This window comes from Diadema setosum, chromosome 18 (assembly GCF_964275005.1).
Source record: "Diadema setosum chromosome 18, eeDiaSeto1, whole genome shotgun sequence".
Lineage (NCBI taxonomy): Eukaryota > Metazoa > Echinodermata > Echinoidea > Diadematoida > Diadematidae > Diadema > Diadema setosum.
The window spans coordinates 1,995,299-2,021,461 of record NC_092702.1 but is presented as its reverse complement, the minus strand read 5'-3'; the positions used below and the strand labels follow the sequence as shown (position 1 = coordinate 2,021,461).

The 26,163-nt window shown below is 38.5% G+C and overlaps 1 protein-coding gene across 1 annotated transcript in view; it reads left to right on the top strand.

The window, feature by feature from the left end:
• Positions 1–26,163, top strand: part of LOC140241920 (fibrocystin-L-like) — an 87,809-nt gene that overhangs the window by 10,778 nt on the left and 50,868 nt on the right. The window contains exons 6-22 of the mRNA XM_072321666.1: positions 400–544; positions 1,833–2,064; positions 5,123–5,383; positions 7,163–7,286; positions 8,966–9,103; positions 10,067–10,233; positions 10,989–11,237; positions 12,596–12,735; positions 13,710–13,867; positions 14,324–14,623; positions 16,069–16,226; positions 17,546–17,671; positions 18,959–19,064; positions 20,592–20,792; positions 21,431–21,496; positions 22,490–22,611; positions 24,618–24,756. Of these exons, the coding sequence (XP_072177767.1) occupies positions 400–544; positions 1,833–2,064; positions 5,123–5,383; positions 7,163–7,286; positions 8,966–9,103; positions 10,067–10,233; positions 10,989–11,237; positions 12,596–12,735; positions 13,710–13,867; positions 14,324–14,623; positions 16,069–16,226; positions 17,546–17,671; positions 18,959–19,064; positions 20,592–20,792; positions 21,431–21,496; positions 22,490–22,611; positions 24,618–24,756 (2,832 nt within the window). The remainder of the gene's footprint in view (positions 1–399; positions 545–1,832; positions 2,065–5,122; positions 5,384–7,162; positions 7,287–8,965; positions 9,104–10,066; positions 10,234–10,988; positions 11,238–12,595; positions 12,736–13,709; positions 13,868–14,323; positions 14,624–16,068; positions 16,227–17,545; positions 17,672–18,958; positions 19,065–20,591; positions 20,793–21,430; positions 21,497–22,489; positions 22,612–24,617; positions 24,757–26,163) is intronic.

Sequence of the window (26,163 nt, the reverse complement as noted above, 5' to 3'; positions counted from 1 at the left end):
GATTTTCCTCAAACTTTCAATGTGTTCTACTAATATTGCTACATTCTCTCAATCCTTATGTTTATGAAGGTGAACTTGTCCTTTAAGAGGAATTCAAAGTTTATTAGATGAAAATCGGTTTTGGCATTGCTGAGACATCCAAAAACAAAGTAAAACAAAGTGATCCTGATGAAAGGTGGGTCTTGCTTTTTATTAGGAATGCTCTTTTTTTGATATCTCAGCCATTTTAAAACCGATTTTGATCAAATAAACATTGAATCCCTCATGGAATTACATGCTCTTTCATGTTTCATGAGAGGTTTCTCATTATCTCACCAAAAAATATTAGAAACCTGAAGTTAGGTCTCAACCAAAACTAGACGCTCCCTTTAAGGAAACAAAATGTCTTGTCTATTTTAGGTGTGCCTTGTAAAGTGGATGCTGAGTCAGTTACCCCCACCCAACTGAAGTGCCGCACCGGCCCCGCCCCACCAGATTCCCCACTCTTTCCTGGTAACCGGGGTCTTGTGAGAGAGGTGTTGCTGAATCAGAAATCTGCCGATAGGTAAGTTGATCTATACATGATATGATTACAGCAATTGTGCTCTTTTATATGTAATACATACAATATATGTTAATATCCGGTATATTATTATGTAGGTGTGAGGTGTGTCAGTGTCTTTTTTACTTGTGAGGTACAATATGTAATGTCATAATTGGTGTAAGTGTGTGAATAAAGGATGACCCATCTGATGGCATACTGTGTAGCTTTTCTACACTTTTTCTTTTGTCAAGCTTTTGGCCTTTCTTTCCTGTAATTACAGCTGTGCTTGGCTTTTCAGTGTCACCCATTGTATTGATGTTTAGTAATATATACAGATACATGTGAATATATATTATAATAAAAGAATAAGTACCATAGTTATGGGTACACTCGGCATAGCAGGTAAACTTGGCCACTTGTAATGCGTGTGCTGGGGGCTGAGTTTACCTGCAAGGCAGACCCCATAACTACGGTATACATTGTAAATATTGAAAAAAAAAATGTACATTTTATATATATATATATATATATATATATATCCGGCAAAAGAGAGATATGCTCTAATACAGCACTTTTAGCATATCATGTGAGGGATATACACATATTGTTGCCAATTTACAAATATTATTATTATCTGCATGGCATTTTCTCGTTGCATACTTCAGAAATTGATAAGGGAGTGAAATGTAAAACAAGTAAAATATTACGTCATGTATTTTTAATTTTATTGATATTGACCAACAATGACATCAATAGTGAGACTTGTCGAATACTGTCACTGCATTGTACTGTAACCACTGCTGTGCACTCAGTGCCAGTGACAGAGTGCAGCCAGCACCAGTCTTTGACATCATCCCACAAACTGACTTGAAAGTTACAGTCAGCTGCAATGATTGGAATATGTCCTGTTGTGTATTTGCATGATAATGGTTGAACATGTGTTTGTTTTGAGTGAGATTTAGTACTGAAAAGACATGAAAACATTAAAAAAGAAAAAAAAATATCAGCCATTCAATGTCCAGATAACAGAGAATCCGGATAATTGACTGAATGATCGAGGTCCTAGTACCGTATACACACACACACACACACACACACACACACACACACACACACACATATATATATATATTCACTAAGTCTGTAAGGTCATTGTTTCAATCCAAATTCACATTGAACACTATTCAAAGAAATTCCAAATCGCAAGAACCAGCTTTTTCTATGCATAAATAAACCTGTACCAATATTAGTAACAAATACTTTAACTGATTGCTTTTTGTGTTTGTACACTTTTCACTTCTGCTTCAAGACAAAACCTTCACACCCTAGATTTTTCAAACACCAGTGACCCCAACTATCAGTATGAAGGCATTATTCCTCATGCTGGCACAACTGAGCAACCAGAGGCGGGTCCCGAACGCTTCGCTTCTCGTCTCACCGGATACTTTGTGCCCCCACACGATGGCGACTATACTTTTTACGTGCGTGGGGATGACTATGTACAGTTTTGGCTGAGTAATTCTTCCAGTCCTGATGATGTGGTAAGTTGATACCGTTATCATCATCATCATCGTAAACCCCGTTTACAGTGCAGGGCTGGGCCGAGCCCGGCCTTAATTTGCGGCAATTCTGTTTGTTTACAGTGCCAGGCTCGGCCCAGACTTTTAATTCAAACCTTTCAATATTTTGTCATAGTGATGCTCTGCTTGTAAACAAACGATTATTTGGGAGCAAGCCGATGCAGTCTGGTACCACATTTGGCCCAGTTTGCGTTTGCAGTGAGAAAAGGCCATTCCGAGCCCGGGCTGAGCCCAGGCCAAGACTACCTCCAGAGTTTGGCCAAATGCCAGGTCGTTTTTGGCACAGCGTTTGGCCTTTTGAGCATTTACAATGAAAGAAAGGCCGGGCTGACCCCGGCATTTTCACTCACTGTAAATGGGGACTATGACTTTTTTCAACACTCCATTGTTGTTAATTTTACTACTGCTTTTACTTTTCTACAACTCAACACTGTTATCACCCATGTTTTGTTTTGTTTTGTTTTGTTTTTTGCATTTTTTTTTATTACCTCTGCCAAGGAAGGAGGTTATGTGATCATCAGCGTCGGTTTGTCTGTTTGCAAAATAACTCAATATTAAAAGGTTGTAAGGGAATTTGAATGAAACTTTGCTGGAAAAGTCAATAATGACACAAGGAACAGATGATTAAATTCTGGGAGTGTTCTGAGAATGTTTATGGATTTGTAAAAATTTCTAGGTCTTTTGGCAAGAAGGTCAATGAACTTGGGGTTCAAGCTGTACATACTGGAGATTTACATATGCACAGTAAAGCGCACGCTCTGCTCGGATGAGGTGCCATGCAGTTGAAGCTGATGATGTAAACAAAAGGCTTCTACTCTATATCAGAAATTTGCATGCGTGTATGGATGGAAATGAGTTGCTGGCATGGCAGAGGTCTGCACTCTCCAAGTGCTTTTCTAGTTGGAATTATAGCAATTAATAAAAGATGAACATTCAAGGCCAGAGAATATCAATAATGTCCTTCATATTTATTGTAGAAATGCAAAGAAGATTTTGCAGATGATATGAATTCATGATAACAATAAGGATTTGCAAAGGACCACAAAGAAGACTTGAAAAACTGTGATGGTGGTGTAATCAGCAGGGGTGTATCCAGGATTTTTTCTGGGGGGTCTTAATCACAATTTGTGGACCTTTGCGAGGGAGCGGAGCGACCGAGTGGGGGGAGGGTGTGTGAGGGGAGTGTCCCCCCTCCCACGGTGGGGAGTTTTTGAATTTTATATCTTAAAATGGGGCCATTTGGTGCATACAAAAGTGACTTTTTTGGCACACTTAAAAAAAAAACTAATTTATGTTAAAACTGGTGATAAACCCGAGTTAGTCACTTACAAGTTCGTGAATCGTTAAGTTGAAAACTGCATTAAAAAAAAGTTGCTGACTAGCTACACCTTCCTATTAAATCCTAGAGTACTTAGTAAAAAGTTTTGCAGACCATTTAAAGGACAAGTTCACCTTCATTAACATAAGGATTGAGAGAATGTAGCAATATTAGTACTATAGTAGAACACATCATTGAAAGTTTGAGGAAAATCGGACAATCCATTCAAAAGTTATGAATTTTTAAAGTTTTTGTGCAGTCACCGCAGGATGAGAAGACTACTGCAGTGTATAATGTGACATGAGTACAACAATATAAGGAAAATATAAAGAGAATTTCACAAAATTTCATCTTTTGAAAAAAGTACACATTCCCTTGACTCGTTGCTGACATATGTTATGGGTAATATTATTCCGATTGCCTTTAGAAAGAGGCGAGTCAAGTGCTCTTTTATTATGCGAAAAAAAGTGAAAATATCTTGAATTTTCTTTACATTTTCTTTACACTGTTGTACTCATATGACATCACGAGCCTTAGTAGTCTCCTCATCCAGTAGTTCCAACACAAAATTTTAAAAAATTCATAACTTTTGCATAGATTGTCCAATTTTCCTCAAACTTTCATTGATGTGTTCTACTAACATTGCTGCATTCTCTCAATCCTTATGTTTATGAAGGTGAACCTGTCCTTTAATACAAGTACGGGTATTCCAGAGTTGACGATACTTCCAGAGCTAGTCAATCCTGCCTAACTTTGCCTCCGAATGTACTTAGTAGTAAGAAAGTAGAATATGCATTTCAATTTCAATCCAAAAGGACAGGAGTTGAAAACATGGGTATGAATAACATTCCTAACATAGGTTAGGCCATAATTCAAACAGCCGCGCCGGTTGTCATAGGGTAAGGCACGAGTAATAGTTATAGGCCAGCTGTAAGTGTGTAGTCTAGTCGACCAGTTCGATGAGTTGCTGATGGGAGGCAGGAAAATTAATAAACATGGCAGTGCGGCTTAAGCCTAAGAAATAAGGTATGGCAGATTAAAACTAAGTTACGAAATTTACGAGGTTTTTGACAATTTGCTGGAACACCACCTGGTCACTTTTTTCCCCTGTTGTATATAGGGTAAAAAGCCCTTGAAAAACAAAAATGTCTGTTACAAAAAGTGGACCTTTTGAAAATTTGGGGGGGGGGGGGGGGTCGTACGACCCTCCCAACCCCTCCCCCCTTGCATACACCCATGATCAGTAGGTAAGCAGTAAAGGAGATGGGATTTGCCTCTCTCTCTCTCCCTGTAAGATGAAAACTAAAGTTGTTTATTGTTGCAAGGGTGTGTTTCCCATATTGACCATAACCTTGAAATGAGAAATGTTTTGCTTTGTTACCAAGAGTATACACTTGTCCCGTATCATGATAGTTATCCCCCGGCTAAACTCTGGTTAGTGGTAACATCAGAGTAAAGATTAGGGTTAGGGTTAGGTTTAGGGTTCGAGTTTGGGGGTTAGGATTAGGTTCAGGATTAGGGTTATGGTCAGGGGAAGGGTCCGGAGTAATTGCCCAGGTGGTGATTGCCCTAGACCCACTCATCCGCTAGTTGCATTTGATGTCTTAGTGCTACATTTAGTAGTAATGATGTACTTGCATGCATGGAGCATTTGATTTGAATTAATTGTCTGCTGCTCTGACTGTGTTGAATATTCTCCAGAAACGGCTGGCCTCCATCAGGAGCTACAAGAACAATTACTTCCCATCCGAAAATCATCCCAATCAAATGTCGGAGACAATTACCCTTCAAGGAGGTGACAGGTACTACCTTGAAGCGTATCACTTTGACTGGGCCTATTCATCAAACGTTGAGGTGGCAGTTGGCATCCACAAAACAAAGTGGACAGCATCCGATATCAGCGTGGCCAGAAATGATGTGCAGAGGATTTTGACTTTGTCTGCATCTCACTTGGAAGTACAGGTAAGGTGGCACGTTCCTCTAGAATTCGTGTAGGCCAAAGGCTTACAGGGATGGTATAATTGGGGTTAAAGGGTTGGTATAGTATTTGTGGAGGTGAAGATTGGTCTTTTAACTTTTTGCGGTATACCAAGAAACCACTTATGAACTAGAACAGAGCATGCCATTCTAAAATTCAGAGTTTACTTGATGAAAATTGGTTTTTGAATGGCTAAAACATCCAAAAACAAAGTGAAACAAAGTGATCATAATAAAAGATGGGTCCCACCTTTTATTAGGATCGCGTTATTTTGGATATCTCAACCATTTCAAAACCATTTTCCATTAAATAAACTTTGAATTCCTCTTGGAATTACATGCTCTTTCATATTTCATAAGAGGTTTCTCATCTCACCAAAAAAATATTAGAAACCTGAAGTTAGATCTCAACCAAAACTATACGATCCCTTCAAGATTGGGCTTCAGTTTTCCAACTTTTCTTTGTGAGATAATGAGAAATGAAATATGACAAAGCATACAAGTCTAAGAAGAATTCAAAGTGTATTTTACAATTTATTAAGACTATTTTTTTACATGGTTTCTTGATATCTCAGTCATTTCAAAACCGATTTTCATCTAATAAATTTTGAATTTCTCTTACATTGGTATTGTTTATAACATTTCATAAGTGGTTTGTAATCATCTTGCAACAAGTTAAAATCTGAATCCCCAATCTTAACCAAAACTACACCATCCCTGTAATTAAGGAAGTAATGAATTATAGCGCACTACTACTACTACTACTACTACTACTACAGTATTCATCGCATAATCGGAACAGGTTGGGAGTAGCAAACACGGCCCCTTTAAGCGGGGTGCCCGATTTCGCGATGAGCACTCACCATACACTAACGGCATACGACATATACATGTAGTGCACACACACACACACACACACACAATGCACATGCATGCCTACTGACGTACTGTACATGTACATGAATACACAACCACGCTACCCCTCGGCGCGACCCTCTAGCTCTCCCTGCATTCTCGCAATGATGTACTGTAGAGTAATCACAACCGGGTTCTTCTTCTGTCAACTCTCTGAGTAGGAATTGCAAGCGAGCACATGGCTTTGCTTATGTAGGGGAGAAGAATGTTCGCGAAAGCATGTGTTTCGCAATGGCATGGATACTTATACACGGTGCTTTCGTGGCTATATGCATGTACATGTACTGGATGGACGGAGGTCAAAACACACCAGTCCGAAGCTTGCTTTGTAAGTTCGATGTAAATGACAACTGATAGGGAATCTTTGAAATATTGTTGTGGTATTTTGGTAGATTTTTTGTCTAAAATATCAACAAAATCAAAGATCGCTTGAAAAAAATTGTCCCGTTTATCAGAGGTCCCCGCCCGATTATCCAGTGAAAATAACATGCATTTGAAATGTTTCTGGGAAGCGTATGTCATTTAAGCAAGGTTCCCGATTATCAGATGCCCAAACATGCGATGAATACTGTACTACTACTATTGCTACTAATATTACTACTACTACTACTGCTACTACAACTACCACTTCTGCTACTGCTACTACTGCGACTTCTACTACTACACTACTACTCTTCTTCCCCTATTACAACTTCTTCAACTTCTTCTACTACTACTGCTACTGCTACTACTTCTACTCTAGTATTACCAACTCTACTACATAATATACTACTACTAGTAGCACTAGTACAACTACTACAGTAAATATTCTTCTTGAAGAACATGATTGTTGTCCACTCTATCCCTCAGACCATTAGACAGAATGGCCAGCGGGCAGTGCAGCTAGTCTCTCTCGACTTCTCTCAGTGTGGGGGTGTATCAGGCTGTGGCCAGTCTGGACCGTTTACAGTAGCCTTCGACGGGCAATCCACAGGTGAATAGGTGTTTGTTTTCTTTCATTTTGCTTTACAAGTATCTGTCATTCTTTAATGACCACTTAACCTGCTGAATTATACTCGGGTAAGTGTCTAGAGAAATGTGTGCTGCAGCAAAATCAACCCTGTCCTCAGTGAGTTAAAAGGTGGAGAATACCGTTTGAAAGTTACTGTACCTTTTCTGCAAATATCTTACCAGCAGCTTGAAATTGGGACCACAGCTCATTTAACCTTTGAAAATGTTGATCCTTTTCGCTTTTTTATGCCTCCGCCACGAAGTGGTGCCAGAGGCATTATGTTTTCGGGTTGTCCGTCCTTCCATCCGTCCGTCCTTCCTTTTGAGGTATCCTCATGAAACTTGGCATGTATGTGTGTTAGGTCAAGTAAAAATATTAAAATTTTATTTTTATCTCCATATCTTGGAAATGGTTCAAGGTATCTTCATGGAACATAGTATATATGCATGTACTGACTGGCAGTGATTATCTAGGGAATTTTAGGTTCATGGGGTCAAAGGTCAGGGTTAAAGGTCAAGGGTAACACTTCAACATTTTCCTATATCTCTCATGTTTATGCAATGCCTGCTGGATTTTTTTCTTTTTAAACTTGGTGTATGCATGTTTAACCCAATAGAGATTCTCTGGGAAGTGTTTTGTTTTGTTTTTTGTTTGTTTTTTTGCCAAAAAGGTCAAAAGGTCAAAGATCATGTGAAAGTGCTGAACTTAACTTCTTCCTCCATATCTCGGAAGTGGCTCAAGTTATCTTGAAACTTAGTACATATTTATGCATGTTCTACCTAACACTGATTCTCTCATGAAGTTTAGGGTCAAAGGTCAAGGTTCAAAGGCCAGATGAAAATGGTAACAATTTACTGTAAAACATGATATATTCGTGGCACAAAATTTTCGCGAATTGGAGCCGACAGCCTTTTTCGTGGCATGAAATTTTCGCGAATTGCCACTGGCATTCAATGCATATAGTGTAGACAAGAATTTTCACGTGCATTTTAATTTCGCGAATCTTGGCGCTCGCGAAATTCGCAAAATTGAAATGCACGCGAAAATTCCTCGTTTTACAGTACTATTCAATACAGAAATTGCACTTTTTCTCTGTACCTTGAAAACTACTCAATGCATTAACTTTTGAAAGAGTCAAAGTCAAGAAAAAGCCCTAAAATCCCCAAATACATGCTCTCTCATTCATCCACTTAAACCTAGGTCAAGAAAGGTGAACATTCAACACATTTGTGACAAATGTGTCATTTTCATATTTGCCAATTTTGTGAAAATCTAATCACACATTGTCCACCTGTACTATAGACCTATTAGGAGAATCATGCATTATGGCGGAGGCATACCAGTCGCCATAGCGACATTTCTAGTTATATTATTGGTTTTTAGTATGCTTGTTTTGGTGGATCGATAACTGGTAGCAGTGGCGGATCCAGGCGGAGGTGCACCGCGCGCGCTCTCCCCTTTAATTTTTGTTAAACAAAAGAGAATGGGGGGGGGGGGCATGTATGCCCCCCCCCCCCCCCCCCCCCCCCCCCCCCCTTGCAGAATTCCTGGTTCCGGCCCTTGGTAGACCTACATAATTTGATTTCTTGTTGAATTTGAACAGAAATGAATAACTTTGTACTTTGTGAGATAGTGTCTAACAGAATATGTATTGGCTACAGATGTGGATATCCTCAACTCTACAAATGACTTGGAGGGCGCCCTCAACAGTCTGTCAACACTCGCATCAAACCCAGTCTCAGTCCAGGTTGATAGTGATGAGGATGTTCGAAACTTCACCGTCACATTTACCAATGCAGGTGAGATTGTTGTACGTCATATGTCGTATATTTAGTAGCATTCCTCAGTGATCGCTCGCAATTTTTGCAAATTTTCCACTGAGACAGGCTTATATATGTGACTACTACTTTACAGGATTTTTACCTCAGAGTGACTCTGGGGATTAGAAATTATAGGAAGTTTAAATATATGCCTTAACTCTTCTTTGAAATGTTTAGTAGTGTGATGAGGGAAAAGCACTTCTGTCAGCCCACTTAAGCTGAAAATGTTCAGTTTCTTAAGTAGAACTCAATTTATGTGCCATGGTGGAAGCCCCCTGTGTGCCACATTATTCTAGGAAACCAACGTAGTCATGCCTTGAGAAAACATTCTGTTTTTCAAATCGATGTTACTGCTTTATAGATTTCTGTTAAGCAGGACTTGTAGTGAGCAGAGCTTAAGAGAAAATGCCAAGCTTTGCTTTGATGAAAATTGTATCAGAAATCAATGATTGTTTTTCTTTTAAATGACCAGTGGCTACATTGCTGTAAAGGCATGACTTTTGCACACAAAACAGTGACAGAAACTTAAAATTTACAGGCAAATCTATTAGGGAACACCGCTTGATAGTCAATCACCACATAAAATGCAAGCTATATGTGAGACGAATGAAATTAAGCGCTAGAAAAGCTTTCATTGTACTGCGGCATTTGACGATTCATCGATCGGTTTGGACGGGTTTGTGGGTTTGAGCAGAATATGCAAAGTTAGCATACTGTCTACCGAGTCGGACATGCGAACGTGGCACATAAAGAGTTAAGTAACACTGACTTGACAAAGATGTACTTTCCATCCTTGGTCTTTTCCTTTAATACCATGAAAATTTTTCTTTTAGTGAGGAATTGACAGCATCCTGATTATCTTTGGAGTACAATGCTTTGCATACACTTAGTTTCCAAGAATATTAGTTCTTGATCCCCCTTATAATTTTTTTCTTATCACAGAGGCAATCTCTTCATTAATTGGGGTAACATTCTCCGGCAATGAAACGTTCAGCGTCTCTGTAGAGGAGGTGGTGGAGGGAGCAGCAAACGTGGCCCCAACATCTTTTGCCATCAGCTACGGTGGAGGAGTGTCCACCTCCCTGAGCTTCTTGTCAACAGCAGAAGAGGTATGTTTGGATCGTATCAGAGCAATTACCCCCTGGCTAAATACTGGTTAGTGATAAGGTTGGAGTAAAGATTAGTGTTAGGGTTAGGTTTAGGATGAGAATTTGGGTTAGTGTTAGGATTAGGATTAGGTTGAGGATTAGGATTAGGGTTCGGGTCGGGGCAAGGGTCCAGGGTAATTGCCCTAGACCCATTTAGATGGCTGCTTCTAATGGTCATTGTCCTCCCAGTATTTGAGCCTTTTTCTAGCGTCAGGGCTACTTCATTCACACTCAGTGACCTCATCTAAAGCGCGCTTGTACAAACTGTATTTGATAACACAGGGAATATGTTTTGCTTGATTTTGACAATTTTTTTCTTCTCAGTGATGTTATGGCAATATGACTGCTGTTACTGGTATTGAATGTCATCATCAAGTAGACTCTCACAGAAAACTGTCACCAGTGCGACATCTTTTGCTTCTAGTCTCTCACAAGACTATGATGGCAGTGGTGCAGATTGATTCAAATGTTAACAGAGATGATCTTTGATCCATAATGACAACTAACTTTTATTCCAAAGTAGCTTGATATTTGAAGAATTTATTGTCACATGGCTCCAAATAAGCACAATTTAGTGCATTTCAGACACAATTACCATGATTCTTTTTAACTGCATTCACCTCCTAATTTCTGTAATACCTGAAACAAAGTAACCCCTTTGACAATGACTAATTTTTGTCATTTTTTCTCTTTAAAAAAAAAATGTTTTTGCACAGGTGAAAGAGGCCCTGGTGGACATGTTGACAGTCCAGTGCACTTCAGTGCCCAACAAAAAAACATTTTATTTCTACCAGAGTTATGAGGAAGATCTACCAACAGGAACAGAGTACGGTGAGCGTGTACAAGACACAGAGGCCTACTGTGGCAGAACCTCGCTCAAGAACCCCGAGTACATCTACTGGTCAAACCAAATTCCTGGCTACGATGATCAGAAGGAAGAATTTGATATTTCAACTAAGAAAAAGGTAGGTTGAATAGTCTCACTGCTCACTAGGTGTCCTTAAAGATCAGAATGGCTCACTGACCAATTAGTAGTCATAATTCCCTCCCCCAGAACTCTGTTGAAGGATACTTACCTCAAACATTAATTTATCAGTTCAATACTTTATTGAAGATTAAGGAAAGTCATTTTTATGTTGTGAACTTTAATACTTTTGGCTAAATCGATATGTCATCATTACTGAGTTAGAAGTCTACAACAATGTGTGATGTCACAGTGATACAATATGTAGAGAATCATTAAGAGAATTCCACAACATTGCATAATTTTCCTCAGTAGAAATTGCATACCTCCGTGACTTATTACTGACATATGTCAAGGTTGATATCATTCACCTTGCCCTCTGGATTTAACTGATAAGTTGATTGATCTTTTTGATACATATGCTATTAAAGTGGAAATATGTGGAACTGGCTTTATATTTTCTTAATTATGTACTTCTATTGTGACACCACTTTCCCATTTGGCAATAACACCATGTGGATTAAACCAAACTTTCAAATTCATAACTTCTGAACAAATTCTTTTATTTCCCTCAAAGTTCACTGATGTTTTCTTTTACAGTGTACTCATGCTTCCACCCATTTAATCCACATAACTATATGCTTGGCATAAATTTGTCTTCAAGTTGGAAGATTTACTGTGTTTGTGTGTTGAGTTTGAAGATGTTGTCTGCCAAAATTTGTTACTGTAGATGCCAGGATGTCTGTGTGTGTCCCCTAACCTTCAGATATGAATTTGATTGCTGTTCTTGTAGGCAGAACAGCAACTGTTCATGGATGTAAACAATTCAGATTGCCCAGACTTTTAGTAGGAAGAGAGAGAAATGTGAAGGAATCCTATGAAAAGCTGAAGCTTGTTAAAGCTTGTAAGTGTTCTAGGGAAATTAGATCGATCTCTCTCTCTCTCTCTCTCTTTCTGGCATGGTATTGTCCGCTATGGTGCATGTGTACTCATGGAGCACATCGGGAAATGTTCCACTTTTGACATGGGATGGTCCAATGTGGTACATATACGTGTTTGGAGAACATCGGGAAATGTTCCACTTTTGACATGGTATGGTCTAATATGGTACATGTACACGTTTGGAGCACATCAGAAAATGATCCACTTTTGGCACGGTATGGTATAGTACAGTATACTTCATGAACTTTGAGCGCTCCTCTAGCGTGAGTACAATATGGTACGGTACACTGTAGGAGAGCGTTCGAACGCACCCATTATCACAGAGGGCTAGTCTTGGGAGTGATGTGAAATTCTACAGTTAAAAAACAAGAGTTAGTGAATGCAGAGAGTCATTTCCTTTTCATTTTTATCCTCCAGGTCTGCTTTGCCATTAAGGGTTTGGGTTTCCAGGGAAATGTGCAGGTGTATTTCACACGAAAAGACAAACGCACAGATGAATCATCAACCGTTTCTCATGTTGTCAACCTTTTTGAGGACCATCAAGAGTCATCAGAAGAGTGAGTTCTGTTATTTTTCATGCATATACATTATTCTAGAAATGTATAGAAGTCACTGAATTATTGTACAATATCCACATGGATTTTTTTTTTTGGATTTATTGAATGAATGCAAGTTTTGCAGTTTGTCAAAGCTGAAAGAAGCAGACTAAATCATTGATTCCATTGTGGCCCTTTATACAAAGGTCTGTGGGCATTATACACGGGTTAACATGTATCGCAGGATACAAAATTGGTAGCCGCTGGCTGCATGAGAAAGGTGGCTACTATGCAAAGGGTCTGCAACATATCTTTCCGTTTGGGAAGATTTGCCAGCGGCTGTACATGGCAGGTAACCACTATAGACAGGTTGCCGCTTAGGAAGGTGTGGTTACACATGATTGCAACTTCTTATAGCACTGTTTTGCGAAAATATGCAACACTTTAAGGTCCCGTAACTTCCTTATTTAATGTCAGAGTGAGATAAAATTTCTGCTATTCTATTTGTGTGATTTTACTCAACTTAAAGGGATTGTATAGATCTGGGGCCTGTTTCATAAAACTTGTCATCAGTGACAACTGCCACATTTCTATGACAAATTTGCTCTCACCCAGTCAGATGCAAGATTTCAGTAGCTTCTCACATCTATGACAACTTGTCATTGATGACAAGTTTTATGAAACGGGCCCCAGGTCAAAATGTTTCAAGCTGAATCCTTGCCTCCAGCTAGTACTGTAGAGTCCCTTTAACCCTTTGTTCGCTTTGAGGGCTGATTTGCACAGAAATCCCAATTGCATAGTACACACTGTCTAAAGTCTCTGACACTGAAAGGGTTAATTCTAACTTTAAGCTGTAGTGGAATAAGATTGTAATTGACCACATACTCGGTGTTCATTTGTGTTCAAAAATACATTTGTGTCTCTTTGTTTCTTTTTTTGTGTGTGTCTTTCTAATAACACACTCTTGCTGTCATTGTGATATGCCATGACTGCAGATGGACGCACCACTGCTTAGATCTGTATGACCTTGGCTCAAATGACTTCGGATTTGACTACCAGACGCAACGGTATTTGTTTGGAAGGCTTAAAATCCTATTTGTTGAGGGCCTCGACTTCTTTGTTGATCAGTTGACCGTTGCTAAAAGCCAGTCAGGTGAGAATGCAGTAATTGCTTCTGCAATTTTGCCTTTGATACTGTTCTCATATATGCATAATGATTTTTGCCACATGCGAATTTAACCAGAAGTCACCTTTTCACTGTAAAGGAAAAGCAAGCCAACACTCACTGCATCAGATAAATGGCTTTAAGTAAACATGAATTTAATATTCCAGTTTTGTTTGTTTGTTTTGTTTTTGTTTTTGAAAGCTGTACCTCTTTGTATTGTAAATTTGTTTCATATCTATAAAATAAATTTCTGCCAAGTTTAACATGGGCAGTATTTATCATTTTGACTATAAGAGTATGATTACAGTTTACTGGACTAGACAAATACTTTCAAGGAAACTCAAGCTCAGAAAAACGATAGTAATTATTATTTCTCATCTCTTTGATCATAATGTCATAGTGACAATATCTTTATTAAATGTTTGTGATAATTCTGTTATCCAGCACCGGTTCGGTCATCCCCTGTTCAGCCAAATGGAATAATTGTGAGCGAAGTGGTGGTGGAGACAATCTCCCAGGAACCGCAGGGATTCCGCATCAGCATGCAAGGTGCCAACTGTGGTCACTCCTTCCCATTGCTGGCCATAGAGGGTGCTGATGTAGAGTCACAGACAAATGAGTCGACCACTTACCGTGATGGCGATTGGGCAGCCGGAGCGAGCGTCGTAGTGGAACGCGAGTCATATGCGACCCCTCCCATGCAGGGGACATTTGACCTGTCTTTTGGTGACAGGACATCAAAAGGTGTGTGTCCAGTGATCTTGCCCTTCTTCTTCAGTACTGTATATGCCATATGATAGCAAGTCTAATTTTTTACAAATCCTGACTTCTTGACAATTTCGTGAGTGGTCAACCCATTTAGAACGAGTCCCAAGTATACTCAGGCAGGGGTCTATTGGAAGTGTGTTGTAGTAAATCAGTCTGTCCTCACCGGTTCAAATTCCTGATTGAGGAGTACAGTGCTGACCAGAGAAATGTATACGTTCACATCACATTCATGCCGAGATCAGACTTAATATTTTTGCTTGTTTTTAACTCTTTATGTGCCATGGTGGAAACCCCCTGTGTGCCACGTTATTATGAGACACAAAGGTAGTCATGCTTTGAGAAAGAATTCTGTGTTTCCAATTTGTATAACTTCTTCAAATTTCTGTTAAGCTGTACATAATAATGAGCAAAGTGTTAGAGGAATGCCAAACTTTGCTTCGATATATATTGTATGACAAATCTATTTTCAATAATTCTTTTAAATGACCAGTTGCTACATTACTGTAAAGGCATGATTTTGCACATAAAACCATGACAGAAACTTAGAATGTAAATGCAAATCTAGTTAGGAACACCGCTTGATAGTTAACCACCACATAGACTGCAAGCCATAAGTGAGAGGAACAAAGGCGCGAGAAACGCTTTCATTGTACCGGGGGATTAGCGATTTATCGATCGGTTTTGGCGGCTTTGTTTGTTGAGCAGAATATGCGAAGTTGGCACGCCGTCGACTGAGTCGGACGTGCGAACGTGGCACATAAAGAGTTAAATTTGCAAATGACACCTGACTCGCAAAATTTGCAAAAATGAAAACTTCAAGAAATATACTGTATATAAAACATACTGTAATTACCAAGTTAGATATCCTTCTTTGACTTTTCATGAGGGAAAAAAAAATCAGCTTTTATGGCATCAATTTGATCAAGTATTTTTTAATTTCCTTGAGTATTTGGTTGTGTCATTGCTTGAATCAGATTTCTTTTTAGGGAAAGCTCACTGCAGATGAGAAAGTGGGTGATGTTTTAGTGTAGAGCAAGTGCGATTGGTACTTTTTGAGGAAATTTAATTGGACTGTCAACTCGGAAAATGTGTATAAATTTGTTAGTTCATGTACATGTCGTCATGGAAACTTCAGATTATGGAGTCATGCCGTTAGTTGACACTGATGATTTTGCCACTGTTGTATTAAATCTCATTCTGATTGATACTGCTTTACCAATTCTGATTTATTCAGAATTTTATGCACCAAACATATCACAAATGAAGTACATTAATTTTTGTCAAATTTTTAGCATCAAGATGTACAATTGGTACATACAGACCTAACTATAATTACTTCTACAATAGCTTGAAACAGAATGGAAAGATTTTAAGAGTTTCCCGCAGCTAATGTGAAGTCTTTGTCTTTGATTTTCATCAAGATATCCCGGCTGACGTGTCTGAGTCCCAGCTAAAGAGCCGACTGGAGGTGGATCTCTTGACAGGCTTTGTGCAGGTGCTGCGATTCGGTTCCTGCTCTGCCTACTCCTGGGATGTGGAGTTTACCCAGAAGGGAGGTAGTCAGCCACTCTTCCAGGTGGTGAGTTCTTGTTTACATTTGATTTGATTTGATTTGATTTTGATTTGATTTACAAAGATGGAAATGTAAAATTTACGTTTATTTCCACTTTCACATGTAAACGTGGCACAAAATTAATATATTGAAGTTTGGAACGTAATTATTAATTATTAACACACAGTAATACAGTTGCAAACAAGGAAATCACAAATAGAGCTTTGCAATTTTAAAGCAAGCAGTACAACCTGATAGATGCAATTTAAAGTGTGTGACATTGATTGTATGACATCATAATGCAGGGGGGGGGGGGAAACGCAGAAATAAATTGTATGTACAATTAACTAAATCTTACTATTCTTAGTGGGAGAACCTATTGAAAAGCTAATAAGCTTTAGCATACCAAGAGGTCCCCTGGGAGAGAGAGAGGGGGAAAGAGAGAGAATATGGGGTGGACTAAGAGAAACATGAAAGAAGAACACAGATACTACAAACGCATGTACGCAGGAGTACATCCTAGAACATACTGTAATGCACAGTATGAATATATTGAGGTGTATCATTGAACTGAATTTTGATGTATGCACCTTGGTTGGTTTAAGACCTAACATTCGATCTAAGGTAGATGTAGATTTAGTAACGTAATAATGTGGATTTTGAGATGAGAGTGATTCATCAAAATTAACAATGAGAATCTCCATCATCATTTTATAGAACAAATAATGCACATAAGTTTGTTTGGGTGTACTTTCCAAACAGTCCAAACACCCTTGGCTTTATGCCTCAGGCGTGTTCCAGTCTGTTTCTTGTTTGGGTAATTCTAACTAATGCCCTCAGTGATGTATGTCATGTGTATACTATTTGCTAAAGCCTACTGGAACAAATATAGTATTACACTTGAATGTAAATCAGAAATAGGTGTCTATGCAAGTAGATGCATATATTTGTATTTGTATATTTAGTACTTCAGCAGACAGTATGTCGGCTAACATCTCAAAAACCAATTACCAGCATATATTCCGACATCACAGACCAATGAATTTCTGTGAGACCTTAGTGCACACATACTGGCATTCATTTATCATGCTAGAAAAAATGAAAATGAAAGAAAGGAAGAAAGAAAGAAAGAAAGAAAGAAAGAAAGAAAGAAAGAAAGAAAGAAAGAAAGAAAGAAGGATGGAAGGAAGGAAGAAACAGAGAAAGATAGAAAGAGACTTGCTTTCACATATGCCCACATGAAATGTCAGAGAATCTTTTATAATGCTTGTCCCAGTCCTTGGGATTTCTGAATTTGCGAGTGGTTCTAACAAATTCGGGATCTTCATGTTATTTTTCACCCGTAGAGCGAGAACAATCTGTACAATGGCCGCACAGAAGTTTCCATGGAAACAGAGAAGCTCGTGGACGGTCACGTCTTCCTGGCACCGATTCCTGGAGAATTCCTCCGCTCTGTTCATCCCGAACCACAGGTGAGGAAATATGGAAAGACGTGTATTTAAAGTACCAGGAATTAACATGAGTCTATGTTCTTTAACCCGTTGAGGAAGAGTCCCGAGAACACTCGGGCAGTCCTCAACGGGTTAATATGTCAGTGTGTTTTTGTTAAGGAGATATTCAGAAACAGACACAAATGTTGCCAGTGTAAGGCACATGTATGTCGGGGGGAAATGAAGAAGTGGTACTATGTTGGTCTATCACCTCTCTTTCTCCTGTTGAGATGAAGAAGATGTGAAGGAAATAGCCCTTACTACTGTATAAGCTGTTATTTTCACAAGGGTTTAATTTTCACAAATGTCGTGAGTCACTGTTAAAACGCAAATCTTACAACATGCTAAAATGTCGCCATGCGCTAGGTTCATAGTTCACTAATGATAGCTGTAGTGTCAATTCGCAAAAACAACATCTCGCGACAATGTCTGTGACCTCCTCATTCTCGAAAATACCATAATGTGAAAATAACAGCTTATACAGTACAACGTGTATATCACACCCAAGTGATTACGTGATGCAACTCAACACGATATCCTCTCCAGATCTTTATGTAGCCAGTCATTTGGAGACTTTTCAAATTTCCAAGGAGAGATGTAAGCTTTGCTTGTGGACTGAATAACATTCACTGCTCTTTGTGGACAGATTAAGGCAAAGGGGCTAACGGTGGTTACCTCCTAGGTTTTCTAATTCAACAAGATCTTACTAGTCTCATGTTGGGTAGTTCCATCTATGAATGGGCAAGAAGTAATAATTGTGAAAATCTTACTGTGATTACAGAGTCCCATATCCCGTATTGTCATGAAATGTAAATGGTGCTACATTATAACCAAATAACCGAAAATAAGACCTTTTTGGTCACAAGTTTTATGTGATACACCTGTAGCCAATATTATGTCATTACTCATTGTAAACTTTGATAACTTTTTTCTGTGTGAATATCAGGTGATATAAATGGAATATGGGCATCAGGCGAATGTTTGTGTGTATTTGTGTGTGCTTCCATTACTTTATCTTTTTCATTTTTATCTCCAATTAATTGAGTGGCCTACATCTTTCCAAACTTGTCTTATACTTGGGCCTCTCTCATCCAGTAACAATGATTTTTAACAAATACTTTCACATAGGTTATGGACTTGTTCATTTTCTCTTCCTCTTCTATACATTTTGCATTTCACTAATTTGTTGTATTTGCTTGTATCTAAGAATTTGCATTGAATTGAATTGAATTGTTTCCCTTACACTGCTGCTTTCTCTATATGTCACAGGTGGAGTTGAGTGCTAAGACACTGGCTGCATCCTGCAAGTCTGACTGCTCCTTCTTCTACAGTGAAGATGCCACGCCCACTCTCTTGTCAATCAGCCCGTCATCAGGTACATTAGAACCATTACTGTAAGGAAATATTCACTGTACATTAATTTCCACTAATTTCTCGCTACCTTCAGCTAACGCAAGTTTGAAACCCCACAGAAACATCTGTATGATTTTGTGTGTGTGTGTGTGTGTGTGTGTGTGTGTGTGTGTGTACAGTTTCAACGGATTAAATCATGCACTTCATCAGCTTTTGTAGGAACATGTGTGTATGTCCTTGTATCCATTTGAGCACATGTGTGTATGCTAGAATTTTTCTGTGCATTTGAATGTTTTGTTGTTTACGTATTCTAATCAATCGTGAGTGTTTGTGTAATGAGTAGTTGTTAGAATGAGACATGATGTGTGGATATTGCTATGTATTTTGCAAAGTTAGATGCTAATAGTAAATCAATTTTTGTGCGGGGAAATGTCAATCAAATTTTGTCTTTTTTTGTGAATTGGTACAAAATATGAGTATGCAATTGTGAGTGGCTTAGCAGGAAATTCAATTGCACAAAAATAATGAAATTTATGGTTCCTTGGCTTGGATTCACAGAGGTACATTGTAGTATACTCTTTCTATGCCAGAGACTTAAAACAGTGTGTGAAACACTGGTATATTCTTTGCCAATCAGTGCTCAAAGCATCCAAAGGGTTTAACAGTGATTGCATGATTATGTGTGACCCGTCGCATCCGCCAGACATCCAATAAGTATTGCATGCTAAAACAGGTAGCACGATATGCAAATTGTGCCAATTGTACACTGGTCTTGGTTCATGACCAAATTTGAATCATGGATTTGATTGAAGCTACATCTGTCGAGTCAAGACTATTTATATAATATTGACTGGCCTTGAGGGAGATACCAGAAAATATTCTTTCAGTGCGGGCATTATTTTCTGGTATCTCCCTCAAGGCCAGTCAATATCATGATTATTACTTATCCCCTAGGTAAATTAGGAAAATATGTGAATACGGTTATACACTATGATATATAGCAAGCCACATTTGACTTACCTGTAGATCATCACCAACATGTCGAATACTTGCAAAATTGTTCATCATTTTACATCATTCAGCTAGCTGCAACTTCCAAGATACATGTTATGTAGTTATAACAGGCGAACTTCAAACCTCTGAACTATTTACACTTTGTTTTTGCTTCTGTTTCAATTTGGAGAGTTGTAGTAACTGATGGTCACTGTGCAGTTATTGAGCACAAATGGACTTATCATTGTCTGACGCGTAGTGCTGCTGGAAGAGGTCGACCTTGTATGAGTTGATTTATTGGCATTCTTCTGCGGTGCGTGTGTCCCGGATTTGTGAATGTCTCCTCTTTGTGATTGACCGGAATGTTTACATGTTAAGTGAATGGCGAGACCCGGAAGAAGGGTGATACCCACTAATATTGCCCCCTGACCTTGACGACCGATCAAAATACCAACTACAATTGCCCCGCAAAACTACCTCATATAGGTAATAATCTGTGATAACAGGTGTCCCTGTATGCATTCCTTCTTTACAAAATGGGAACTTTTTCTAACAGGTTCAGCGTATGAAGGCACATCGGTCACTCTGACAGGCACACGTTTCAGTGAGAACGTCACAGTGACCATCAATGACGTGGAATGTGAAGTGACCAGTGTCACTGAGACGGAGATCGTTTGTGATGTCGGCGAATCGGCAGCTGGGGAATTCCACGTCATGGTCAATGTTGATGGTCTTGGAATAGCAGCCACTCCTAATGGTTCGTTAATTCTACGGGGATATTTACACATGTAGACATTTACGACCACGCACACACAGAGAATCAGACTTTTGTAACAAGTGCTTTGCCTATTTTTATAAATAAACCCTATTACTTCAGTTTTTCACCTGTTGGATGTATAAACTGTAAATAAACAAGCAACCAGGAGTCTTTCTTATGAATTTTGATTTGATATATGTCATGAAAGTCACAACATAACTGTATTTCAGTTCACATTTTTTTCCCTTGATTACAATGTAGGACCCTATTGAATTTGAGTGTAGTAATTAATAAATTCATAAGTCTATGTGAAATTGCATTTTTGTTGGAAATGAAATGAAATGGAATGAATGAAAGAATGAATGAGTGAATGAATGAATGAATAAGCATCCCATTGCAGCACAGTAGTGTGTATGTAGATAGTGGGTGCGATATAGAAAATTTACTACTTAATCCTCTTTCACCTTTGAAATAGGACGTAGTTTTTCCAATCATCAAATACTGCTGCAAGATGATATTTTCAGATTTCAGATTTTGTCAAGTGTAATATTTTTTTTTCTTTTTAAAATAGGTTTCATTTTGTGATGGTGCCATCCTGAACCTAATTCTTGTCTCTTACCATGTCCTTCTATCATCAGGGAATGTGACGTTCACGTACAACCTTGGAGTGAGTTCTGTTACTCCTTCAACCGGGAGTACAGCAGGTGAGAACCTATCTTTTGAGGGCCTGAAATATACAAATGATATAGGTTTTCCCAGTCAATTTCATACTTTTGTCATTCAAATATATTAATGTGCATTCAAGTTCACACAGCGCACGCACACAAAAAATATTCGGGCATTCAAATTCAGAATCTGAGCGATCAAATTCATTTATGGGAGTTCTATTTCGTTTTTGTCAAATCAAATTCACGTTTGGGCGTTCAATTTCCAAATGCGAGCATTGTCCTACTCATTCATTCAAATTCATGTGAAAATCTCGTGATAGTCCCAATGAGCTTGCTTGGAGCATTCAATTTTATTTTCAGGTGATCAAGTTTCTACTTTGTGCAATCAATTTAACAAGGAAAATGGAGTAGACTTTTTTTAAGAAAGGAGAAAGGGCATACACAACCAGTGAAGGCTTGCATATACCATTTGCTTATACCATTTTGTCTAATTCTGTTCACAGGAACTAATTTTCAGGGTAACAATGATCCACACTATAGACAAAGATTGAGAAGTGTAAGATCGCTAAGTCTTTGATCGTGAAGTATTTTCTATCTTTTGTCGTCTGGTCACACAGCTGGCAGCCAAACTTCGTGATTTTTGGATTGAGACATTTGGGTCATCGGTGCTCATGTGCAAGGAAGGAGAATGAGTATGCTATTTGATTGCTAGTGATTGTAACGTAACAATGAACACCTTAGTTTACAACACACTAGCCATGCGCTTCTGAGGCACCACCCGAAAAACAGGTGGTGGACTGGTCACGTGACAAAGATTGTGAAGTTTCAGTTTCTAGCGGTCACACTGGCAAAAGAGCAAAGAAGTTTGGGGGGAGTGGGGGAAATATCCCGTAGATGGAGTGGGAAGTTTCATGAGAAGTTTGGCAGGAAATTTGCAACCACACTGGCAAAATTTTGAGATCTTGAAAATTGTGATCTTAAACTTTGATCTTTTGTCAGTCTGAGCACACCTTACGTGTATTCTTTCAGGTGGAACAAATCTGACCATTGTCGGCTTTGGTTTCAGCGAGGGCATGGAGGTGACCGCTGCTGACATGGACTGTGTGACAACCTCTGTGGGATACAGTCAAGCTGTCTGTCAAGTGCAACCAGTAAGTGAGATATCAGTGGGGAGAATAGGAAGGGTATATGGCCTGGGCAATAGCATCAATGCATTTATCACAGGGGTCAGACATTTTTCTTTTACCATATGTCCCACCACCCCCACCCCACCCAACCCCCTCCAACAATAACTTTAAAATTCAAAATAATGAATCAATCCAAATACAATTTTAGGGTATGAAACTATAACTTGTTACCCGCATTGTACAGAAAACCCCGTTTGATTTACTTCAATGGTCAAAAAGAAATGAGGATGTAGGTAGAGCATGTCAGGAATCCTTTCTCTTCAAGTTCTGTCCATTGTCTTCACATATTAATATGCTGTTCCTAACGCATCCAAGTGCTAAACTTGGAAGAAAAGTACCCATAACATGCTTTATAATGATCCACATTTGTCTATGACCACTTAACTAAATTGCATGAGGGTTTCAGCAAAATATAGGTAAGAATAAGATGTTATATCTTTAGACCCTGAAATAGCATTCAGACAATGTAATCATACTGAAAATTATCAATGAGGAAATCCGCTTGTATTTTTTATTTTTTTGACATACTGTATAATTGGATCATTATTAGCTTGCAAATGACAGTTTGGTTTCTGTTAGGAGCGCTCTGCACTTGACGCGAATCTCCTGTTTTTACATGCCCATAATCCATTTTGACATGCTTGAATTACCTTAATCTTTCCCCATACCATTTTCATGAATAATGTCATCAACTGTCATATGCACATTCCCACATTATCTGTCAGTCTGAATATAAGAAATGTAATGTGAATATGATTTGGTTAGGTACGGTATACTTTTTTATCACTTCAAGTATATGTGGCCATTGCTCGTATAACAAGAACACAAAATTATATATCACGCCCAAGGTTTCGGCATTTTCATGATGAATTGTGTACTGTGATAGGGTTACAGGAAGAAAGGAGTTTGATTGAGCTTGCAGCCATGGATTACATATAACAGAGGACAGATGAAACATGTGACGTGTAACGTTAGGAAGTATAAAGTATGAGAAGAAAGATTGAACATTGTTCTCACCAACCATACAATGACAAAAAGTGAAAGATAATGCAAGTATGTGATAGTGTTTCAAAGCACCATTGCGACATTTCAAACAAGGCGTAATTTTCTCTAACCCTGTCAATGATATTAAGAAAAAGTTGGAGGGAGAAGAGAATCTTGCAAAAAGTGAAAATGTTGCTAATGTGACCACCCAGATTAAAACCCCTTAAAAAGTAGGCCAAAATGAATTTCCACATTTCATGCAATTGTGGCTCCATTTACCATGCAATCTTAGATCCATATGATTTGCTCCATTGCACGCACACACTGAGAGCTCGGCACACTCTCTCTGTCTCAGATCCTGCACATTCTCTCTTGTTTTCTAAATTCATAAAACTTCAAATGACAAGGATCTATTGTAGGTGTTACATAAAACAAACATTAGATGTTTTTCATTCATGCAATGGACAAAAAAGTTCATTTGGTGATAGATGAAATTATTGATCCATTCAACTTGGCTGTGCCTCCGTGAATGGATCATTTCATCTTTCACCTCATGAAATGTTCTGTCCATTGCACTCATAAACATTTATTATTTGTATAATATATGAGATGTTAAAACTGGACCATCCAATCCCTTTCAGAAAGTGATTGTAGTAAGAGAGAGTGAGTAGGTGTAATTTCATACAAAAGAGAGACAAGAGGATTTGAATATTAAGGTCAAGAAATTTGGACTGTTGGTAGAGACAAAATACTCTCCCAGGTAAGAGAAATTTAGGAAATTTGAGTCAGTCAACTCATATGACCTACTTTGATCTATTACAGCGAATCTTAATCTGCGACTTTTTGTGGGTTTTGAGCTGGGTGGTCACATGTATAAATTTGCAAATCGTGAGTGAATTTCACTATATTCAACTTCTTGTGCTAATGCTGGTCATTAACTTTTTGTTGTTGCTTTTAAATTTTGCCTTTCTTGATTATATAAACAGGCAACAAGTGGTGCTTTTAGCACCTCCATAGTTATCAGTATCGGTGACATCAGAGAGGTTGACGATGATGGGTTCACTCCAGACTCTGACATCACTCCGTCAATTACATCCCTCTCCCCAACGTCTTCAGGTGTTCTTGGTATGTCTTTGAAAGCCCTGTGTGAGCTTTGAGAGTCGGTTGGTACAGAAAAAACTCATAGCATTGTACACACTGTCCAAAGTCCCTGGCACAGAAAGGGGTTAAGATTGCTTCAGAAATGTATCCAAATTCTTTTCAAGAGGATCAATGATGCAGCAGCGTATGCTGTCGTATTATCCATGTTTCCTCATTTTGGAAGCTGGAATATTGAATTTTTAGTTGCTTAAGTTGGTACACTGACTCTAAAGAGTGTTATTAACTGTTTAAATGAACCATTCAACATTGGGGACCAGTCTAGGTTGTGGGTAATTGCCTAAACTCAATCCTGATAAAAGTCTTTATTATAATATGTTGGAGAAATTTAAGTGTTTAATTGGCCATGTAATGCTCTGACAGTTCATGTTTTCACAATTTCAGTTAATTCAGTAAATTTTCAGGGGCACACAGTCATATTCTATTGATTGCATGTACTAAAGCACTACAGCCCTCCAATATACTTAATGGTACAAGATACTAAAGCTCTATGATCCTTTCATGTGTAACTGCATTTCATATATACTGGGTATCAAATTATCTAGTACCAAATAATCTAGATGCTTGGTCTAAAAAAGAAACAAAGTACAATACGCTCTACCATTCATGTCAGAGAAATTCTGTTCTCTTGCCTGTGAGAACTGCTTTAGAGAAGAAAAAAATACATTCACCTTTTTGAAATATGAGAACAATCCTGGAACACGAATCATGTTTGGAGTTTTTAACTTTTCTGATCCCTAGCATAATTATGAGCCAATGTAAATAAACTATTGTTGTAGCAAGGCTGTGCATGACATGTGTAGAGAGTGATTGTGCTCCTAAAATGGTATTTTCATTTCATATGTTATAAGATGCCTTGCATGCTGAAATTAGCATAATTGGAAAACAAGCAAACAATTGCACACACTGCTGAACTTTAAATTGTGTGTCCCTTTTCAGGGTTCGAAATTGGTGATGGTCCGCTGGCCACTGGCTACCCGAAATCATGTCGGACTAGCTAAAAATCGTAAAATTGTGAAGTTACTAGTCCGTCTGGCTAGCCAAAATATTGCTTCAGTGTCAAAATTGATTTTAAGTAGTCCGCCTGGCTAGTTAAAAAAAAGTTTCCTTTATTATCTGGCATATTGTAGATTATCAATAGATCAGACTTTTCCATGGAATGATAAACTGGAAACTTTGTAATGATGGAGGCGAAGCAGTGCTGTAGAGTTCTGATAAATTTATTTAGACCCCAGAAGAAATTGCAATTGTTATTTCATTACAAAAGGGGAGTGTATTCTTGAGTGACATGGGGTTAGTTTTATTCATTCTTTTTTTAAAGCCTTAAGGTGTATTATCAAAGATTTCATACACGATTTTGGGAGACATTATTCT